The sequence below is a fragment of the Schistocerca americana genome, chromosome 1 (assembly GCF_021461395.2).
Source record: "Schistocerca americana isolate TAMUIC-IGC-003095 chromosome 1, iqSchAmer2.1, whole genome shotgun sequence".
Lineage (NCBI taxonomy): Eukaryota > Metazoa > Arthropoda > Insecta > Orthoptera > Acrididae > Schistocerca > Schistocerca americana.
This window is the reverse complement of record NC_060119.1, coordinates 376,515,425-376,536,923: the sequence shown is the minus strand read 5'-3', so window position 1 is coordinate 376,536,923 and position 21,499 is coordinate 376,515,425. Positions and strand designations below refer to the sequence as shown.

At 42.0% G+C, this 21,499-nt stretch overlaps 1 protein-coding gene and 1 pseudogene across 1 annotated transcript in view; both read right to left on the bottom strand.

The window, feature by feature from the left end:
- Positions 1-21,499, bottom strand: part of LOC124551771 — a 236,086-nt gene that overhangs the window by 18,097 nt on the left and 196,490 nt on the right. The window contains exons 7-8 of the mRNA XM_047126470.1: positions 10,931-11,112; positions 2,116-2,214 (exon numbers count right to left, since the gene is read on the bottom strand). Coding sequence (XP_046982426.1) covers positions 2,116-2,214; positions 10,931-11,112 — 281 coding nt within the window. The remainder of the gene's footprint in view (positions 1-2,115; positions 2,215-10,930; positions 11,113-21,499) is intronic.
- Positions 5,733-5,848, bottom strand: LOC124552614 (annotated as a pseudogene).

The window sequence follows — 21,499 nt, the reverse complement described above, 5'->3', positions numbered from 1 at the left end:
CTCTTGTATCGATCGAGATATTGAGGCAAGCATGATCTTTACATAGAATGATACACTTAGCAGGTGAATAAGACTAAGACAGCGTACCATTTGCAGTAAATGGTGCTATTCAGTTAACTTTAATCATGGTTTCAACGGATTTAAACCCGTCTTCTTCAGAAGGCCAAGAATCAACCTTCACATTAGCAAACAATGAGTTAGTAAACCGATCTAACATCTACAAATAAAATGTGTTGTGAACGATATGCATATCCATTTGTATAAGTTACGGCCACTAACCTCAAGGGTCTGTCACATCAGTAAAATCAATCACATAAAATGCCAGCCAATGTTAAGATCTACATGCCGACTGAGTGCATCTTTTACAAATGGATTTACAAGTCGTTGCCGACACATTTTATGTGGAGATCTTATTATTACGTGACTGTTTGCTAATGTGATTTTTTTTCCTCGTCCTTCTGAAAAAGACGGGTTTGACTGCGTTGAAATCGTGGTTAAGGTTAATTGAGTACCACCATTTATTGCAACTGGTTGGCTGTCTTGTTCAACCGCTATTCTGTAACCGTTGCTGAAGTGGAGCCATGTTCAAAATACTGAATGATATATTTTTAACGGCATCCGAAAGCGCTTGAATATACGAATACAGTGATATAATACTTGTTAATATAGGGGTTGAAACTCTTCGCAAAATAATACGAGAAATTCAAAAACTGAAAATCAAGTAGGCCGAAATGGACCATTGCGTTGTAAACACGCTCATGCAGGTGGTATGTCGTTGTATCAAGCCATTCGACTGTTTACTTGGCCGCGCTGCAGGTCGTTTCTGCTTCAACGTTTCTCGCATGCAGACATGAACAACAACGAGGAGAAGTTAGGCGTGCTAAGTTTACTCGGCGAATGTCAAACAAACGGTGTCGAAACGACATTGGAAAACCGCCCGGCCATCGAGGTGGCGCTGTGGTAAGTACACTGGACTCGCATTCGGGAGGCCGACGGTCCAAACCCGCGTCCGGCCATCCAGATTTAGGTTTTCCATGATTTCCCTAAATCGCTTCAGGCAAATGCCGGGGTAGTTCTTTGAAAGGGTACGGCCGACTTCCTTCCCCATTTTTCCCTAATACAATGGGACCAATGACCTCGCTGTTTGGTCCCTTCCCCCCAAATCAACCAACCAACCAAAACTGCCTGACGAAACTGTAGTTGTTTCCACAAAAACCTGAAAAGGTATGCACGTTTAAAATAGTTTTCCTAAGCCCCACTTGCTGCCCTACAAGCTAGCGTATGCCTTAGTTCCAATACACAAAGATCATAGCGGATCCTGAAGCTAGGTCGTATGGAAAATCAGGTTTTATCTTAGCGTAGGGCTGTCTTGCTGCATCGACCATAACGACGGAGCCTGCCATGAGAGCTCTGCTTGGGGTCATTTACAGCACAATCACCGACTCTGGCTGCATTGCGTTCCAGTTTTGTGCATTTCTCATACTCTTTTGCGAAAGGTGTCAACGTCCATATCAACAAGCGCTACATCACTGTAATTGTCCTTCGAAGGGCTACTGAAAGCAGTTATGAAAGTATACAGTTCCTTTAAAACAACTGTGCTTGTTCCAGTATCTCGGTTTATACCAGAGTTCACATTTCGAGTCCCTCAGCATATTATCAAATGCAGGAAATCTCGTTTCAATATCTGGAACCGTTCAGGAAATGAAAGGAATGTTACATCTTACTTGACTCACCCTGTATATATACTTAACAGTTTTACCTATATGACCAATTTCTTACAGTCGAGTGAGATGGTGCAGTAATTAATAAAATTGAATAATAAACGCATCGTCCATATCTTTCATTTTCGTCCTATCAGTGTGGTTTAAACTTTTCGTCGGCTCCCCAGATAACTAGAGGTGAACGTAGGAATGGTTCCTTGACCAAGACCACGGCAGGTTTCTTGGCCACCCCGTTCCATCTCAAATCACTTCGTGTCTAATGAGGTGGTCGTTAAACTCTGACCTCCTTTATCTTTCTAACGACTTCAACGTCCGGGGCGCCTGGACTCTCACAGTTCCGTCTTCCGAGACGTCGTTTATCGCGGCAAGTGGCACAACCATCTGCTGGACTCACCGTTCTCGGTGGCTCCCCACCCCGCCACAGTCACCTTCAGCCCGGTGTAGTTCTGGGTGGCAAGGTCGCCGAACGGCAGGCAAATCGGGATCACGTACGCTGAAACATACAGCAGAGATTTGCATGAAACAGGATCTCGTCATGAAGTACGGAGAAAGAAAAATGAAGAGTTTCATACTCTTAATTTTCATTTTGATGCAAAAAGTAGGGACACAGTACAGCTGTACGAACCGACTTTATCAGTATAAGGAAAGAAATGGCGACTCACAAAATGCGCTCTAGAAAACACACCGTTATAAGATTTATATTAATTATTTCAAAGATCATATTCACAATTTCTATAGAAAAACTGGGGAAGGAATCAGTTCACAGGCTTTGTTTGCGTGCACGGCTACATGCTACTCGTTTCCGGAGTGCTAAATAGTAGAATATTATACCCTTTTACACTTTTAATGCTATTACTGAAACATATGCTAAACAACAAAGACAAGCAGTTTAATCTCTCCATGCAACACATGCGATTATTGACAATATTAAAATTTAACAACTAAAGCAAACATTTTGTCTTACGCTCTATATCTACTACTATATGGTTTTTAAATACAATTCTATACAACAAAACGACTTGTTCAAACGTAAATGTTCCAGTTTAGCAATAATGTTAGCTTTGCTTCCAGCTAGACATTTCATATTTTCAGTACTCCGAGGCACCACTACTTTTTAGTGCGACGAAATAATATTAATTTTGATTCACAAGCAGCGACAGTTTATTAAAATATCATAATCATGGCACTTTCCTTTTATATTGCGAATATGATATGCAGTACAATGCAAAATTTTAAAAAATTAGTGCAATGTGAAACACGTATGTTGTGTGGCGGCGATGGCGAGGCATTGCAGAGTCTCTGACCAGAGAGCCATTTATCGTAGTTAGTCTGCGCTTGACCGCGCGAGTGTTGCGAGCAGTACGTTAGTAGTCGTGCAGTACAGTTGCGAGCAGTCTGCCAGTGGGCAGTCTGTGAGCAGTGCAGTACGTCGGTAGTAGCAGTCGAGTGCAGTTGTGTGTGAGGAGTCGGCGAGCGTCGACATGGGTTTCTGGTCAAGATGCTGAATGAGGTATATTGTTAATTAAGGTAATCATCAGATAATGTAAAGTTTATTTATTGTAATTAATTTTCAACAAGTGCCCCAATAATAATTTTCATTTCAAAGCAAATATATATATATATATATATATATATATATATATATATATATATATATATATATATATATTATTTGCAATGCAGTTCCTCCAAGCCGTGGCCAACAATAAGAGCAGAAATTTGACATGCAGTTATACTGAGGTAAGAATTTAATTATGATTTTTGCACAGGGCCAAAGACCGATATTTAGGTTTAATTGAGTTTACATTGTCACTGAAGTCTCATTAGCATTGAATTGTTTTTCATTATTTTCGTGACAGCTTACACCTTGAGTCAGATTGCAATTCTCACTTTTATTGTCATTAAATTTAATTGCTAGGGAGGTTACGCTTGGCTCCTATTCATTTTATATTTCTGTCATTTTAAAATTTCGGTGGGGAGGTTACAAATGGCATAAATAAATATCAGAATAAAATATTGCCACAAGAGTCGCTTATTGGTCTAAGTAAGTTATCGAAGTTTAAAAATAGAGCATTCAAATAACTGTCACAAAAGTGATATAATGGTCTTCTAAAATCACTTACTACTTATAGATATCGCATGCTGGACGTATGCAGCAGCTGTAACTACTCACTGACGTCTCTGAGATAAAGCAGGTATGAGAAGAGCGCAGATGTGTAAATTCAATAAGATTAATATATGTTCCGAAGACATTTCAGCAGAACAAGACGAAGCTGTAAGTGGAACTAAAGCTTTCATTCTGTGATGAATCAGAAACGACGCGTTTCAAATAAGGCCTTATAAAGTTTCTGCAAATTTTACGCCATGCTAACTCATTCTTGTGTGCCTCAATTACTGTGACATTCTGAGATACTCTACCAGTCATGTTCTACGCTCGCATTACGCACAAGGATTTGCTTGCAACTTAGGCGCTACCTAGTCTCGTGCGCTCTTGGTTCTTCTATTTATCACCTACTTCTCCACCAGGAAATGCTTCAAAGGATTCATTTCTGAATGTAGCGATGTTTTCGTTTGTGAAATTATTGTTATGTTTCGCAACATTTGTGAAGTTCCAATCTGTTCTGCGTTTTTATCTTCATTCTTATTTGGTAAATAAGATGAGCCCCTGTCTTTTTTTTTTAGATATATTTGTCTTCAGATTTACCTACAAGGAGTTGCACATAATTTGCAAGCAGTTTATAGTTTGGCCGCTCTGATAGGTCCACTGCATTAGGAAACGTTCTGTTGATTCTATGCACAATCGTTTTGTCTCGACAGTAACTCTGATTGTGACTGTTCGAAGTGCCCAGTAGTGTCAACCATACATGCGAGTAAGATTTCTCAGACCATTCGTTAGCTTGTGTTATCTGATGTCTCTATAGCATCCTTAAGAAAAGACTGTACGCCTGCAGGCTCTCTTGCCTGCTAATAGCTTGTTTGTTCCCGTCGATCGGCGCCTGGTCTCAGGTGAATGTCAATACAATACAGTGGTGTGCCGCAACGTCTTGATGGGATGCTCCACGCATCCAAACATCCGATAAGCACGCGCCTTAATAAGCAGTCAAAGGCAGGAGCCATCTGGACAGCAGAAAGCATACACAAGTGTCGGAGAATTGAAATACCAAGAGCCAACATACAAGCAGCAGTAAAGATGCTCATTCTTCCCCTAGTCAGCTGCTCTGTACTGTCATCTGCCTATTTCCCCCTACTCTGTAATTCGTCTTTTTTTATGCAAACCAATCGCCCAAATAAAGCACGGAAGACAATGTCATCAATCCCGTAACATCGCGTTTTGCTTTGCAACTATTCTGGTATCGTCTCACCTCTAATAAATGTAGAGGACACATAGCTGCATACTAATATTCTGAAGTTTATTTAGTGCGCGAGAAATGATAATATTTTGCATATGTGAAAGAATATACACAGTGAGTCATAATTAATAGCAAAAACTGCCACTGTGAAAGTATACGGTAACAGTAGCAAAAAAGTTTCCAGTAAACTTGCGCCTGCAGACAACCCGTTTCCGAGAAAACTGCGAATGAGTGTTTACGAGCCGCTACTGACTTCAGTATGAAAATCTGTCCGAGTTAGTTCACTCTAAGACAAAAAAAAGACACGCCACGAAGGAATTATTCGAATGTACTGGAAATCGGTAGATGTGACATACACGTACAAACAAACAATCGATTACAATTTCAGAAAAATTCGATGAAAAGAGCTTCACAAATTGAGCAACTCAATAACGCGGTAGTCCATCTCTGGCCCTTAAAAGCACTCCGTCTTCAGGCCACAAGTGGCCCATCGGGACCATCCGACCGCCGTGTCATCCTCACTGAGGATGCAGATAGGAGGGGCGTGTGGTCAGCACGCCGCTCTCCTGGTCGTTATGATGGTTTTCTTTGACCGGAACCGCTACTATTCGGTCGAGTAGCTCCTCAGTTGGCATCACGAGGCTGAGTGCACCCCGAAAAATGGCAACAACGCATGGCTGCCGGATGGTCACCCATCCAAGTGCCAGCCACGCCCGACAGTGCTTAACTTCGGTGTCTGACGGGAACCGGTGTGCCCACTGCGGCAAGGCCGTTGCCACTCTGGCCCTTACGCAAACAGTTATTCGGTGTGGCATGGATGACAGAGTTGGATGTCCTCCTGAGGGATATCGTACCAAATTATGTCCAGTTGACGCGTTAGATCGTCGAAACCCCGAGCTATTTGTAAGGCCCTGCCCATAATGTAACAAACGTTTTCAATTGGAGAGAGTCCGGCTACCTTGCCAATCAAGGTAGCGTTTGTTGAGCACGAAGACAAACAGTAGAAGCTCTCGCCGTGTGCAGAAGGGTAATATCTTGCTGTAATATAAGCCCAGGATGGCTTGGCTAGAAGAGCACAAAAACAGGCCGTTGAATATCGTCGACGCTCTGTTGTGCTGTAAGGGTGCCACGAATGGCAACCAAGAGGGTCCTGCCATGAGATAAAGTGACACGCCATACCACCACTCTTTGTTGTCGGGCCGCATGTCAGGTCAGGTTGGTATCCGAACGTTATCTGGGGCGTCTCCAGACACGTCTTCACCCTGGAATCTCGTTGATTGGAATAGAACTGCCTTCAGTTATGAGTCCTGCTTCGAACTGGGCCCTGATTACCAGCATAGACGTTGTCATGCAAGACACCCTTACAGCACAATGGTACTTCGATGATATTCAACGTCCCATTTTAATTAATACAGTTTCAAGATCTTCTGTACTTTCAGCTGGGACTGCTGCATCACTGGCATATTTCAACTTTTTTTTTCTTTGGCCATGTATTAGTACGAGGGTCACTCCAAAAGAAATGCACACTATTTTTGTAAAAATACAGTTTTCATTCTGCATGTGTGAAAGTTTTGCAGTGTGTAGATACATCCTTCCTGCTTGTTTTCAAACTTAGTTCAACCTGTTCCCGTGAGTGGCGCCGTCACAGCATGTCTTCAAGATGGCTGCTACACTCGACGTTCGTCAGGAGCAACGTGCTGTCAAAGAATTCCTGTGCTGTGAAAACGAGACAGTGGGAAACATCCACAAGAGGTTGAAAAAGGTGTATGGAGATGCTGCTGTCGATCGCAGTAAAGTTGGTCGGTGGGCAAGCAGATTATGTGATGAAAGCGGACACGGCAATATTGATGATTGTCCTCTCAGCGGCAGGCCTCGTACTGTACACGCTCCAGACAATGTGCAGAGAGTTAACGATTTGGTGACTGCTGACAGACGCATCACAGTGAACGAATTCTCACGCTACGTTGGGATAGGAGAAGAAAGTGTTTGCAGAATACTGAAAGTGTTGGCGTTAAAAGAGGTTTGTGATAGGTGGGTTCCCAGAATGTTGACAGTGGCTCACAAAGAAACAAGAAAAACAGTATGCAGCGAACTTTTGGAACAGTACGAGAATGGTGGAGATGAATTTCTTGCAAGAATTGTGACAGGTGATGAAACATGGCTCCATCATTTTTCACCAGAGATGAAGAGGCAATCAATGGAGTGGCATCATGCAAATTCACCCAAGAAAAAAAAATTCAAAACCACACCTTTTGCTGGAAAAGTTATGGCTACGGTGTTTTTCGATTCTGAAGGACTCTTGCTTGTGGACATCATGCGAAGTAGAGCGACCATAAACTCTGATGCATATGTGACGACACTGAAGAAACTACAAGCTCGATTGAGTGGTGTTCGACCACATCGGCAAAAGCAGTATGTTTTGCAGTTGCACGACAATGCAGGGCCATATGTCAGTCAAAAAACCATGGAAGCGATCACAAAACACGGATGGACAACACTGCAACACCCGCCTTTCAGTCCTGACCTGGCTCCATGTGACTATCATCTCTTTGGGAAACTGAAAGACTCTTTTCGTGGAACTAGATGAATGACTCCCTTGTGCACGCTGCCAAACAGTGGCTCCAACAGGTTGGTCCAGAATTTTACCGTGCGCGTATACAGGCGCTGGTTCCAAGATGGCGTAAGGCAGTTGAGAGGGATGGAAATTATATGGAGAAATGAAAATATTGTTCCTAAAGGATGTATCTACACACTGTAAAACTTTCAAACATGTAGAATAAAAGATGGATTTAAAAAAAAAATAGTGTGCATTGCTTTTGGAGTGACCCTCGTATATCTATCTGTTAGTCATCTCTGACTTTTTAAAGTGCCTTTTCTACGTACAGGTATGGACAATCGCTGATAATGCACTGTCTTGTCGGTCGCTTTTTCTTTTCTGCTCTTCTTGTCGCTTTGTCCTTCCATCAAGATCGTAACAGCTGTTCCAGTTTGGTAAAAGTTCCATGTTATTCTTCGATCTTTATAGTCTGTTCTTGCTTGTTTCAAGACCTGTTAGATTCCTTTGCAGTTGTTAATATATAGACGGTGTTGGAATTAGTACTGCTTCTCTGGTCCCCTGTTTTTCCAGTATAGAAAGTGATCTGATTGCAAAGCTCCAACTTCCTGCTCTATGCAGCCTAGTACAGTTGAGGATATTACTTCAGGTGCATGAACAAACACTCAGAGTTCTGTAGTATTCACAATTTATGGAATTTGGGAATGGGTAACATAATATTTTTTTAGAAATCTGTGGGCAGCTTTGCCTGTTCGTGCAAGCTGTACATGAAATTAAATATCTCATCAATACAATCATAATATTTTAAATGAAAACAGAGTACGGTTTTCTGATGAATGTCCCTGAACTGTTAAGGGAAGCGGAGGAAATTGTTTCAAAATAGATATTTAGAAATCTTATCCTTTTCAATTAATACTGTTTTATTCCACGGACCTATGTCATGCGTATTGTTTAAGGGAATGACTGGCGGTGTATTATTGTACTGAACTATTTTCAAGGCTTGGGATGGTTAGAAAACTTTCGAAGGATTGAAAATACGTTACTCTTCCTATGCATAGAATAGCAAATATTTTATCAGCAGCTGAAGACTGTGTCTGAGACACTTTGGCATAAGAAATGCAGTGAGTTTAGAAGGTTCCAAATAGCCATCTACAAAGCATATGGGACTATTACCAATGGGATCATATTTGCTAATAGAAGATAATATAATAATTTAGGCATGACTTTTTTAAATAAGAACGAAATGTTCTCGCCTTAGTTTAAATAAGGGAAATGGATAACTTTCTAGTCTGTTCAAGATTCCTTCAACACACAGAAAAGCACTTCGTTGTTACTTGCCAGCTCTTTAATAAGCAGGTAAAAACCTAACCACCGAATAGGAACTCCAAAACAGTGGAGCATTCACATGGACATAAAATCGGATGTGGAAGCTGAAATCCAGCAACCAAACCTACATTTCCAGACTCGGTATTTAAGTGTTCACAGCGAGAGCAGTTGAAGAGATTGGATAATGTCTTGATAAGAGGATGTCAAGTAATACAAGTGTGAGTGAATGTAGTGGAAAGAAATCACTGGATGATGATACAATTTAATTAGACCATGAGACACTAAAAGTGGTCGATGAGTTTAGATATTTGAACAGCAAAATAACTGGAGATTGTCGAAGTGGAGAGGGTGTGAAATGTTGATTTGTAATAGGAAGCCGGTCGCTGTGAGCGAGCGGTTCTAGCCGCTTCAGTCCGGAACCGCGCTGCTGCTACGGTCGCAGGTTCGAATCCTGCCTCGGGCATGCATGTGTGTGATGTCCTTAGGTTAGTTAGGTTTAAGTAGTTCTAAAGTCTAGGGGACTGATGACCTCAGATGTTAAGTTCCATAGTGCTTCGAGCCATTTGAACCATCTTGTAATAGGAATAAAAGCGTTTTTGAAAAAAAGAAAAAGCTATTTTATTTTTCAGGTCTGCCTTGATCACACAAACTTTTACACTTCACTGTTACCGGTTTCAGCTACTGCCATCCTCAGATCATAAAATATTCTGATGTAGTATCAACGTCAAAGCAAACATGTAGGAACATAGTAAGTGCACTTGCTATTTACCTACATGTTTAGCTTGATGTTGACTCTACATCAGAACATTTTATGATCTGAGGACGGCAGTAGCCGAAACCGGTAATAGTGAAGTGTAAAAGTTTGTGTGATCAAAAGGGACTTGTAAAATAAAGTGCCAAAATATGATCACTTGCTCATTTTCAAACTTTATGTCTTCAACTGATAAAAAAGAGATTTCTAAACATAGAATATAAATTTAGGTTTTAGGAAGTCTTTTCTGAAAGCATGTGAATTGAGTTTAGCCTTTTACGAAGGTGAAACATGGACGATGAGCAAACAAGAAGATAACATAAGTGTTTGAACGTAGTGCTACAGAAGAAAGTTGGTACTTAGATGAGAGGATGGAATAAATAATGAGGAGGTGCTGGAACGAACTCGAGAAAAAAGAAATTCATGACTCAATTTGACTAAGAGAAGCAATCGGTTTGTAGGACACATCCTGAGGCATCACTGCATCGTCAGATTCAGTAATGGAGGGATATGCGGGGTGCAAAAATTGTATGGGGAGAATAAGGCTTGAATACAGTAAACAGGTTCAAGTGGATGTTGGTTGTCGAAGTTATGCAGAGATGAAGCTGCTTGCACAAGACAAAACAGCGTTGAAAGCTGCATCAAACCAGACTTCGTACTGACTACCTCAAGAACAAAACAAAAAAAAAAAAAATGGTTCAAATGGCTCTGAGCACTATGGGACTCAACTGCTGAGGTCATTAGTCCCCTAGAACTTAGAACTAGTTAAACCTAAGTAACCTAAGGACATCACAAACATCCATGCCCGAGGCAGGATTCGAACCTGCGACCGTAGCGGTCTTGCGGTTCCAGACTGCAGCGCCTTTAACAGCACGGCCACTTCGGCCGGCTCAAGAACAACAATACAAGACCAACAGAAACGGGTATTAGGAAACTGAAATACAAAAAACCGTATCTAACGGCATAAGAGTATGTAAATGTAGCGACTGGGACAGTGGTGAGAATTATGACCTGCGAGCCGCATAACTTCCGTGCTGCTTGACGACTGTAGCTATACCCACAACCATGCTAATCAAATGATCACTGTTTACGTTAGTGCTGCAGGAAGCAAAATTAAGATCAGAAGTGACGGTCTCTCCGGAAGACAGTTGCTGTCTGCGATAAAACATGAGAATGAAGGCCGACGGCGCAGCTGGTTCCTGCGGCAGCGCTGGCAGCTGAGACTAACCTGAGAAGCGCGCCTCGCGGTCGAGGCGGACGAGCGCCACGTCGTGGCGGAACTTGGGCGAGTTGTACTGCGGATGCACCACGGCGGCGGCCACGGCGAAATCCTGCACCGGCTCGGCGCACTGCACCTCGTCGCAGTCCGGGTCTCCGCGCGCGTCCACCTCGCCCAGCCGCACCGCCTTCCTGCCGGCGCACAGACACAAGCGCACTGAACTCCAGACCTTCATGAGCACCACCTTGGACTTCGACAAGTACGTACACCCATTAACTGAAAACTATTAGCCTTTCACAAGTCCACCGAGCTTCCCATGTTTCACAACAACTGGACACATGTTGGCTACTGAAATAGCAGTGGCTCGCAACTTGGGGGTGGTTGTAACACTTTCATGCCGATGTTCTCTTTGACCATTTATTATTGTATTTATACTTGCTTTTATCTTCATGTAAATTTATATGTACACGATGTATGAATTAATTTGTTTATTTTGCCGTATAATCAATTATGTTTATTATGTAAATATCGCTGAGTAATCGCTGAGGGAATGTTAGGGAAACGTTAGGTTTCTGTCAACGAATAAGTATCGTTGGAGCAGCGGCGTCTCTGGACGCGGGAGGATGTTACGTCAGAGTGCGCGCTACACAGAGAGAGATATCTGGTGTGAGACTTGGTGAAGTGCGGACGCATGGATGGCGTGCACTGTACTGGAGGAGTGATTGTTTAGCGGCACGTGGCAAGTGATGAGCGCGGGCGGTGGAAATATTGGCTGCAGCAACATCAAGAACCCGCCGCGCCAATATCATTGCCAATAACTCCCCTGCTCGCTAATTATCGTGGAAAGGAACCAGCAGCAGTATCGTCGTCAGCAACTTCGTCACGGCGTGAATGGACTGAAGTAAGATTGCTGCGTCACAGCTTACTGTCAACTAGTTTTGTAACGGCGTTACTCAGCTTTGTGGTGTTTTGCAGTGAATAATTACCATAGTTTAATCAAAACTGTTTACAGATGATTCTCCTAAAATCATTCACCAAGTAGGTACCTGTCCTGTCCTATTGTTACAATAATGCGAGTACCGTTTACGAAAAATGAAAATTGCAGCGTCAGTTAATTTTGCTTATGAACTAAATGATTCAGTTAGATTAAAGATTTGAACTTAAAGCATTCAGTAATTTCAGTCTCACTAACTTTAAATTTGAACTTTAATCTGAGGCGATCTAATTGTTGCAAATAGTAAATCAAATTAAAATGATTCCTGGCACTTTGAACAAAAGCACTAACTAGAATTAATGAGTGAGTGCAAATATCAGTGATTATTGTAATTTGTTGTTAGTACAGTTCTGGTTCACATTTTGACTTGCAGTCGTGCTAAAGTATAATAATTACCTTTTGATACAGTAATTATCAATTTCTACTTCCCTGTTCAGAAGTCAATAGAGTTTCTTTTAATTATTTTTTGCCATTTTCCAAAATTCATATGAAAATAGTAGACGTTATTGTGAGGTAGCGCCATTGTCACTTACAACTGTAAGTAACCATTAATCTAAGTGTTATCTTGTATGCTTTCAAAATTTCAGCTCTATCAGTTAATGATATTTCGAGTGCAAACTATTTTCTTTCTCGCTTTATTAGACAAATGTTTCAACTGTTTTTGCTAACGTGCGTGCAGCCCTCTGTTGCCGCGCGTGTTCGAGTAATTCTTGACATTGACTGTTCAGCTCTTTAATTCACATACCGAACAGAAATTTTGCCCAATTGGGCTGGCGACCGTATTTCTTTTATCTATAATTATTGCAGTAACTCTTATTATTCTGTTCAGATCCACGTGATACCCCTTCTCGTTGGCACAATACTTCAATGATAGCACAAACCTTTCGAACAACCATACTAAATTTTACAATAATTAAGTAGGCGGAATAAGTTGTCCTGGAAGGCATCTTGTTGTTAACCTCCCCGTCATTTATCGACTTTATATTGAATCTTCGGAACGATAGCCTTTTCAAAATTTTATTCCAATTGTTTAGGCACATGGTTACACGGTCATATATTTCTAACATTGTCAATACAAGGGGAGGGGGACGTTACATAGTTACCCCTTGAAGCGTAAAATCAAATTTTCTGAGAGGTAAAAACAAAAGGGTTCAGTCGTGTTTCGGTCACGGAACTAAATTATTTTAAAAATATTATTCCTATTATCACTTTTCATAAGACTCCAATAATAATTACATAAATTTCCAACGACCACATTTGTTTTTCAAATACTACGATTCACACGTGACACAATGTGGTGAATGTTACAGTTTCTAAAACGATTGTATGAACAACATCTTCTTCATATAGTCCACTCAGTACACACATATTCTGTACTTTGTACCACCATTCTGTGACAGTAAAACTGAGACATACACATGCTGAAATATCTTATCAAAATGGTTTCTCCAGGTTATAGATAGTACCCTAAATGGATTATAAATTGTTTCATTATTTACTTCCAAATAGATAAATGAAGTAATTGGCAGCATAGCACTACAATAACTGCGTAACAGGTAATACATTGCTTTGGCGCCTACGCATCGTTATCATTATTATTACTGCTGAAATGAAATGTCGTGTGGCTAGGGCCTCCCGTCGGGTAGACCGTTCGCCTGATGCAAGTCTCAGTTGACGACACTTCGGCGACTTGCGCGTCGATGAGGATCAGATGAGGATGATGAAGACAACACAACATTATTATTATTATTATTATTGGTGGCAATGGTTAGACACAAAAGGGTTGCCAGCCTGAAGTCTTCCAACTTCCGCCATTTCAGAAGTAAGGAGTTCAGCAATCAAGCGATTTACAAACAATAAGTGTATAGTCCACATTTTAACTTGTTTAATTTTATTAAATGAGGAGCCAGGGTCGGGATGAATCAATTGTCATTAGGGAGAGGAGTGCTGCAGACCAAACATGTTTTGTAACAATCGTGTACCCTCAATGTAGATAGTCAGCTTTATTCTTTCAGAAGGTGTTGTAGGCTTGTAGGCAGCATTCGCGACCCACTGACAATCGCATCATTCTGTACAAAAAAAAAAGGTCAGAAATAAGCAGTGCCAATTGTCTCACTGACGCATTAGTTCGTTGTTTAATAAAACACCTAAAAAACTAAATACCATTTATCTTTTGTCATTTTAAGAATAAAAATGTTCAAAGAAAACTCATTTTCATTCTGCAGTTTCGTTAGGCGCTAATGTCGATGATGGTGGTGACAGACGGTGGTCGTGGGGGTGGGTTATTACCTAATACCTGATTACACTTAGGGGCTGTGGTCTCAGAAAGGTTGGTGACAACTAACTTAGACATACTTTAGACTGGTCACCGTACACTCTAGCGCCATAAAGGCGCGAACAACGACGTTGATCCGGATGAAGTGTACTACATGCTTTATTATTTATTTGTTTACTTTTATTTTTTTCGCTGGCGTTCACAAATGACCTGACACCTAGTGACTAACAAGATGATCGTAAGAACTTCCCCTCACCGATTTGATTAATATTGACAGGGTGTGTAGGGCACTACTAAGGCTTAAACACATGTAGACAGGAAGACACAACTCTCAACCGCTTTCAAGAAAATCGAGTTAGAATATTTTAGACACGCGTATATACTTCGTGCAGTCGCTGGTACTCGATGAGTCCGCAGCCAAGCGAGTAAGCGCGTAGTTTCATAAGCATACGTATTTGAATCGAATCTCGCTGCCGTGACATTTTTTCATTCCCATGTAAGTCTAACAACAGCTGTGCAAATTAAAATTTAATGATCCATTTATTACTTTTGTACTTGAAAGAAAAATGCTTTGAAGAGACAACTGGCTCTTTTAACCAAGAGTGAAAACATCAGTTGATGAGTAAGCATGTAAATATACCTGCAACGTCCGGCAAACTCACACTACCATTGAAATCCTAAGGAAATGCAATCCGAAAACAAAGGAAGTAGGTTACAGTACGCTTGTTCGCCCACTGCTTGAATACTGCTCAGCAGTGTGGGATCCGTACCAGATAGGGTTGATAGAAGATATAGAGAAGATCCAACGGAGAGCAGCGCGCTTCGTTACAGGATCATTTAGTAATCGCAAAAGCGTTATGGAGATGATAGATAAACTCCAGTGGAAGACTCTGCAGGAGAGACGCTCAGTAGCTCGGTACGGGCTTTTGTCAAAGTTTCGAGAACATACCTTCACCGAAGAGTCAAGCAGTATATTGCTCCCTCCTACGTATATCTCGCGAAGAGACCATGAGGATAAAATCAGAGAGATTAGAGCCCACACAGAGGCATACCGACAACCCTTCTTTCCACGAACAATACGAGAATGGAATAGAAGGGAGAACCGATAGAGATACTCAAGGTACCCTCCGCCACACACCGTCAGGTGGCTTGCGGAGTATGGATGTAGATGTAGATCTAGAAAAAAAACAGCCCTCGGTCACTAATTTTAATTCGTTAAAAATTAGTGACCGAGGGCTGTTTTCTTTCAATTGTAACTATTCACGGTCTCTGAACGTTCAGCCATGTACAAAATTTTGTGAAACTGACAATAGCACTACACAAGAATTTTCTGACTGCCATCATGAAGCCATACCTGAGAGAAGAACAATTTCTTTTTCTCCTTGATTTGATTCGTGGAGAGCTTGAAGGAACCAGAATCTGAACGACGATGGAGAGGGATCTGCCAGTGTACTCCGCTGGTGCGGCCTTTCGAGAGATCTTCTAGAGAAGATTTATATAAAAATACAACAAGTCAAACATCACCAGTTGTCTGCACAGGTAATCGATGATACGTTTCAATACACGCGATACGCCGCCAAATTGTGTGGTGAAAGAGAGGCGTTTATGAATGTAAACTAAGTTTATTTTGCAATAAGCCGGTCGTTGTGGCCGAGCGGCTCTAGGGGCTTCAGTCTGGAACCGCGCTGCTGCTACGGTCGCAGGTTCGAATCCTGCCTCGGACATGGTTGTGTGTGATGTCCTTAGGTTATTTAGGTTTAAGTACTTCTAAGTCTAAGGGACTGATGATCTCACATGTTAAGTACCATAGTGCTCAGAGCTATTTGAACCATATTTTGCAATAGACACATCGAAAAAAACATGCAGATGCAAATTTGGCAGTCATTACGTGTGCTGTATGTCACAAAAATTATTATTTCCCATTTTTCTATGATCAGTATCAACTTGATTCGTGCAGTGTAACATAGGTTACATATTGGACTCGTCACAAATATACAGATAAAATGACGGAGGCCGGCCGGGGTGGCCGAACGGTTCTAGGTGCTAGAGTCTGGAACCGCGCGACCGCTACGGTCGCAGGTTCGAATCCTTCCTCGGGCATGGGTGTGTGTGACGTCTTTAGGTTAGTTAGGTTCAAGTAGTTCTAAGTTGTAGGGGACTGGTGACCTCAGAAGCTAAGTCCTATAGTGCTCAGAGCCATTTGAACCAAAATGACGAAACTAATCTGATTGCAAGTTCTCGTGTGTCCTCTGTTTTCACTCTCTTAACGAAAAACCTTGCGTCTTTATCAGTACAAAGATTTTGAAAATAATAAATGAATCATTAAATATCGATATTTTGCAGTCATAATAAATATTTTATTAGAATTACGTAAGAATGAAAAAAAGTATCGGGAGCGAGATTTCATCCTGAGATCCCGCGCTTTTGAAACTAAGCGCTTACTCGTTCGACTGCAGCGTCAGCGTATATAAGCGACTACTCAAAAATAAATAAGCACACCTAACATTTCTAAATCGATTTTCTCGAGAACCGTTGAGAGTTTTCCTGTTTACATGTTGTAGACCTAATCGTGTCCTACGCATCCAGTCAATATGATTCAAATTGGCGTGGCGGAGCTTGTATGATCTCCTTGTAAGACAGTCTTGTTATCACAGTATTAAATTGTACATATACATAATATAAAACTTATTGAATTTCTTAGCGTTTGAACAAAGTTGCAGCTTTAAGTACTTGGGAAGTTAGTGCTAACTGGGTCACGGAAACGCTAAAACTATGTATTAAGAAGGTAGGAAAATAGAAAGGTAAGAAAGTATTCTGATTTAAGGAATGCTACCACCAATGCTGTGGATTAGCGAGTATCTCAGAAAAACGTTGGGACTCTATCGCCCCTAGGCAGCCACTGCCCCACTTGCTGCTACTCTCTATCAGAGATTAAGTCCCATAGTGCTCAGAGCCACTCTCTATCAGAGAGCGAGGACCTCAGCAATATTTTGAGCTTCTTGCCCTCAGATGGCGTCACCCTACATCTGGGTTAGGTTATTCTATACAGCAGCGAGTGCTGTCCTCTGTTTCTACAGTCGTCTTACAGTCTAATATTACTGTGTAATAAGCACTTGTTTTCGTAACACCCTGGTGACCAGACGTTTAGTACTTATTCTATGGTTGTGTGTCTTTGCCCGTGTCGTTGTCATCTAATCTGCCACCACTGCCACTGTAGTTTGTCTCGCTAGTATTGTATGCAGATTGATTGGCCGCCTGCATCCATTGCCGCTTGTGCTCTCGACGCTGTTGCAAGCACACTTTATGCAGCGCTCTAGATATTCTGTCTGCAGAGTCGGTGAGATTGGCCCATAGGGTCTGACCTCTAAATGACTCTCTCTCTCTCTGTCTGTCTCTCCACAGGCACGATCAACCTCTTAACCGAGATTTACATGCAGCAAATGCGTGGCCGGTTAACAAATAAAACATGCCCTGGTTGTTATTGATATGTTTCATCCTCAATTACTCCCTGACATTGGAGAAAAATGCACCTACTCTACGGGCCTTTTCACACTTATTCCACTCCTTTTGCCACCAATTCGCTCTCCACGTTCTGAGTTCTTTCAAGGTCTGTATCTCCTCAAAGAGGCCTCTCTCTTTGTCTGGTCTGTCCGTTTCCAGCCAATACGTTGCCGCGCGATACTTCATAGTTCTGTCTATCGGATATAGCCCAAGCACAAAGCGCAGTGCCTCCACCAGAGCGGTGCCGAAAGCCCCCGATAGCCCTCGGAGCATACTCTTCCGTTCGCGCCCGTAACACCGTAGTATCAGCCGTGATAGAGAGTCGATCTGTCCACGGGCTTCGATATGTATGTGGGTGTGACTAACACCAACTACATTGTACGTATGAAAAAAGGTTTCGCAGCGGGTTTCTCATTCGAAATCGCATCTGAAAGATGGCTGTTTGTGAGAAGACTGTGTTTTACATCGTGTAAGCAGGAGAAACGTAGACCAGTACGTCCCACAACTGGACATCGGCAGGACCTTGGCCTATTGAGACTGAGGTTTATCGCGGTTTATGATACTGCTCCTCGTGTTGGTCGGGATACCACGAGTGCCATCCTAATGTCGAATCGATGGTTTCAGGGTACTCAGTTACATGTCACATCTTGGCGGCCCATGCGACTAGTGCCCGAAAGGGAACACACATTGTTCGGTCGCCAGTGCAGTATTGCAACAGCCACGTCACGTACTTTGACTTATGAAATTAGCTTGACAGTGCGACAATGTGTGGAGCACCACGGACTGTCAGCACGTTGACAGTTGATGCAGCATGAGTGAGAGACCCTTAGACAGTGGTGTGCCAACGACAGCACTGGATACAGAAGTGGCACCACGTATTCTTTCAAATGAGTGTCGGTTGTGCGCACTGCATCACAATGCACTTATCTACGTGTGGAGGCTCCGAGCCGTTGCCACATTGCATTTACAATCGTCATACTGGCGCTGCGTCTCACGGTATAGGATGGCAGTGGATACCTAAAGGATCATTTCTTCTATGTAAATCCTGTAATTTGGACAGCAGCAGTTACATTTCTGTCGTATTAAGGCCGGTGGCTGTGCTCTATCTTTGAAGTATCCATGACATCTTTCAACAAGAAACACAAGACCGCATGTTGCAGTGATATGTTGACCTACCTTGACACACAGAGTATTCCATTTTCAACCTGTACCGTGCATTGTGCAGATTGCTCATTCACTGAAAACATCTGGTCACGGATTGCGAAGAGACTGCTACACCACCGCTTGACAGCCTCAGCAGTTTATGAACTCTGCATATAATTAAAGTAGCATAGAATGATCATTATCCATATTTCAAGTTCGGTTCCACTGGACGACCAGCCACATTACAGTCCTTGTTGATGGTTCAAATGGCTCTGAGCACTTCTGAGGTCATCAGTCGCCTAGAACTTAGAACTAATTAAACCAAACTAACCTAAGGACATCACACACAGCCATGCCCGAGGCAGGATTCGAACCAGCGACCGTAGCAGTCGCGCGGTTCCGGACTGAGCGCCTAGAACCGCTAGACCACGACGGCCGGCCCTTGTTGATGCCAGAGGCCTCAGCTTTGTGTAGTACACTTTCCACCCAGTATCCCCGCAAATCACCTTTAGTTAAATTGTGTTTTCTTCTTACTATGCACAATATGTAAAATTTCCGTATTTATTATCCTTTCTGGTGTTGCAATTTGAATGGCCAGTTGAGTACATGACAGTGTTCAGCACCCTGATACGCCTCTGATGACAGCTGCGACGCTTCATAATAGAAGGGATGATCAAAACGTTTCCGCCCGAAGGCCTTTGTCTACATTTAGGAGCTTATATACGAGCATCAGAGTTGCGCTGGGCAGCAAGTAAGCTGACGCAGCGCCTGAAAAGAAAAATTTTTCGTCACCTCTTATAGCATAGGGATTTATTAATGAAGACTATAAAGACATTGACAGTAATACCCATTTTATTTCGCGATCAATTCATTATATCGAAGCGAACTCCTCGGTAAATGACACTATTATTGAAGCAAATATAATTATTTTTGGCGTTGAAACTTTCCGCAAAATAACCTCAGAAATGAGCTGAAGTTGAATGGCCGGTCGACTGTTAAAAGTGTAAACACCGTGAAGGATGGGGTGGTGTGGACTATGAAATCAGGCTTTGTTCTTATACGCAGGATCGCAATATCGGATATAGGCCATCTTATCTCTCAATTTTAGCTCTGTTCTTCTTACACTTCTGCGGAATACTTCATTGAAGACATTAAGAAGTAGTATATACAAGGCGTTTCAGAAGGAATACTAAACACTTTAGATGTGGTAGTATAGATTAATTCGATTAACACATTGCATTTGTTCAATTATTATTGTTTAAAGAGATATAGCTGGTTACAGTGATAAGTTCGCATTTCCAGTGTTGGTGCTCAAGTTACTAGGCTTTTTATATATTGGTTTATGTATCTACATCTGATTTACACTGAATTAAACACCTTCGAGAGGGAGATGAAGGAAAATTATTAGAATTTTGTAGTTGGCTGAATGAAAAGAGTCGAGTAATCTCATCAATACTGTTTGCTAATGAAGCCATGGGGTATCAAAAACAATCGTAACTCACATCAGTGGTCCGACAGAAACCCACATACCTTGGTGGAGAGACATTTTCAAGAACACTTTTCTGTAAATATGTTACGTGATGTAAAAGGCAATCAGATGATTGGTCTATTATGTTACTGCATTGTCTTACAGGACCACTTTATCTAGACCTTCTTGAAAAAGAGCTTCCTGCATTATTGGAAGAGGATACTTCAGCTATAAGAATTTGTATGTTGTTCCAGCATGACGGGGACCCTGTACATTCTAATTGTCAGCTGATATTTCATCGAAACCTAATATTCCCGGAGATGGACCAGCGAAAATGGTCACGTTTCTTGGCCACCAAAGTCAGCAGAAGTTGCCGTTGTAGATTCTCTGTGTGTGGGGATGATTGCAAGGGTACGGTGATAAAGTTTACAAAGATAAAGTAAACATAAGAAATGATTTGGTCGTACGTCCTATGAACAATAGTGTCCTCATAAAATAATGTCAAGAACACCTCAGAGAACACCTCAGAAAGGCTAACGTAGTGTTTTTGAGAGAATTCGACAGTGCGTTGAAGACGGAGGTGAAATTTATGAAAATCGAGTTTGAACTTATTCCTTTGCCTTTGCTTATCACCATCTGTAGTACTGGTTTGGACTGATTTCTAACAGATGCATCTCTGTAACCGACGGTAATTGATCACATTGAATATGCAATATTTTATTCGAAATACTCAGGATTATCACCTCCTAAAATATTTACTACCAGCTGACAAACCCAGCATTGCCCAGGTATTCATTTCACTAATTTTCTATTAGAAACGAAAACAAAAAATGAACTATATCGAGAACCCAGAATGAGATTTTCACTCTGCAGCGGAGTGTGCGCTGATATGAAACTTCCTGGCAGATTTAAACTGTGTGCCCGACCGAGACTCGAACTCGGGACCTTTGCCTTTCGCGGGCAAGTGCTCTACCATCTTTCTGGAAACATCCCCCAGGCTGTGGCTAAGTCATGTCCCCGCAGTATCCTTTCTTTCAGGAGTGCTAGTTCTGCAAGGTTCGCAGGAGAGCTTCTGTAAAGTTTGCAAGGTACGAGACGAGATACTGGCAGAAGTAAAGCTCTGAGTACCGGGCGTGAGTCGTGCTTCGGTAGCTCAGATGGTAGAGCACTTGCCCGCGAAAGGCAAAGATCCCGAGT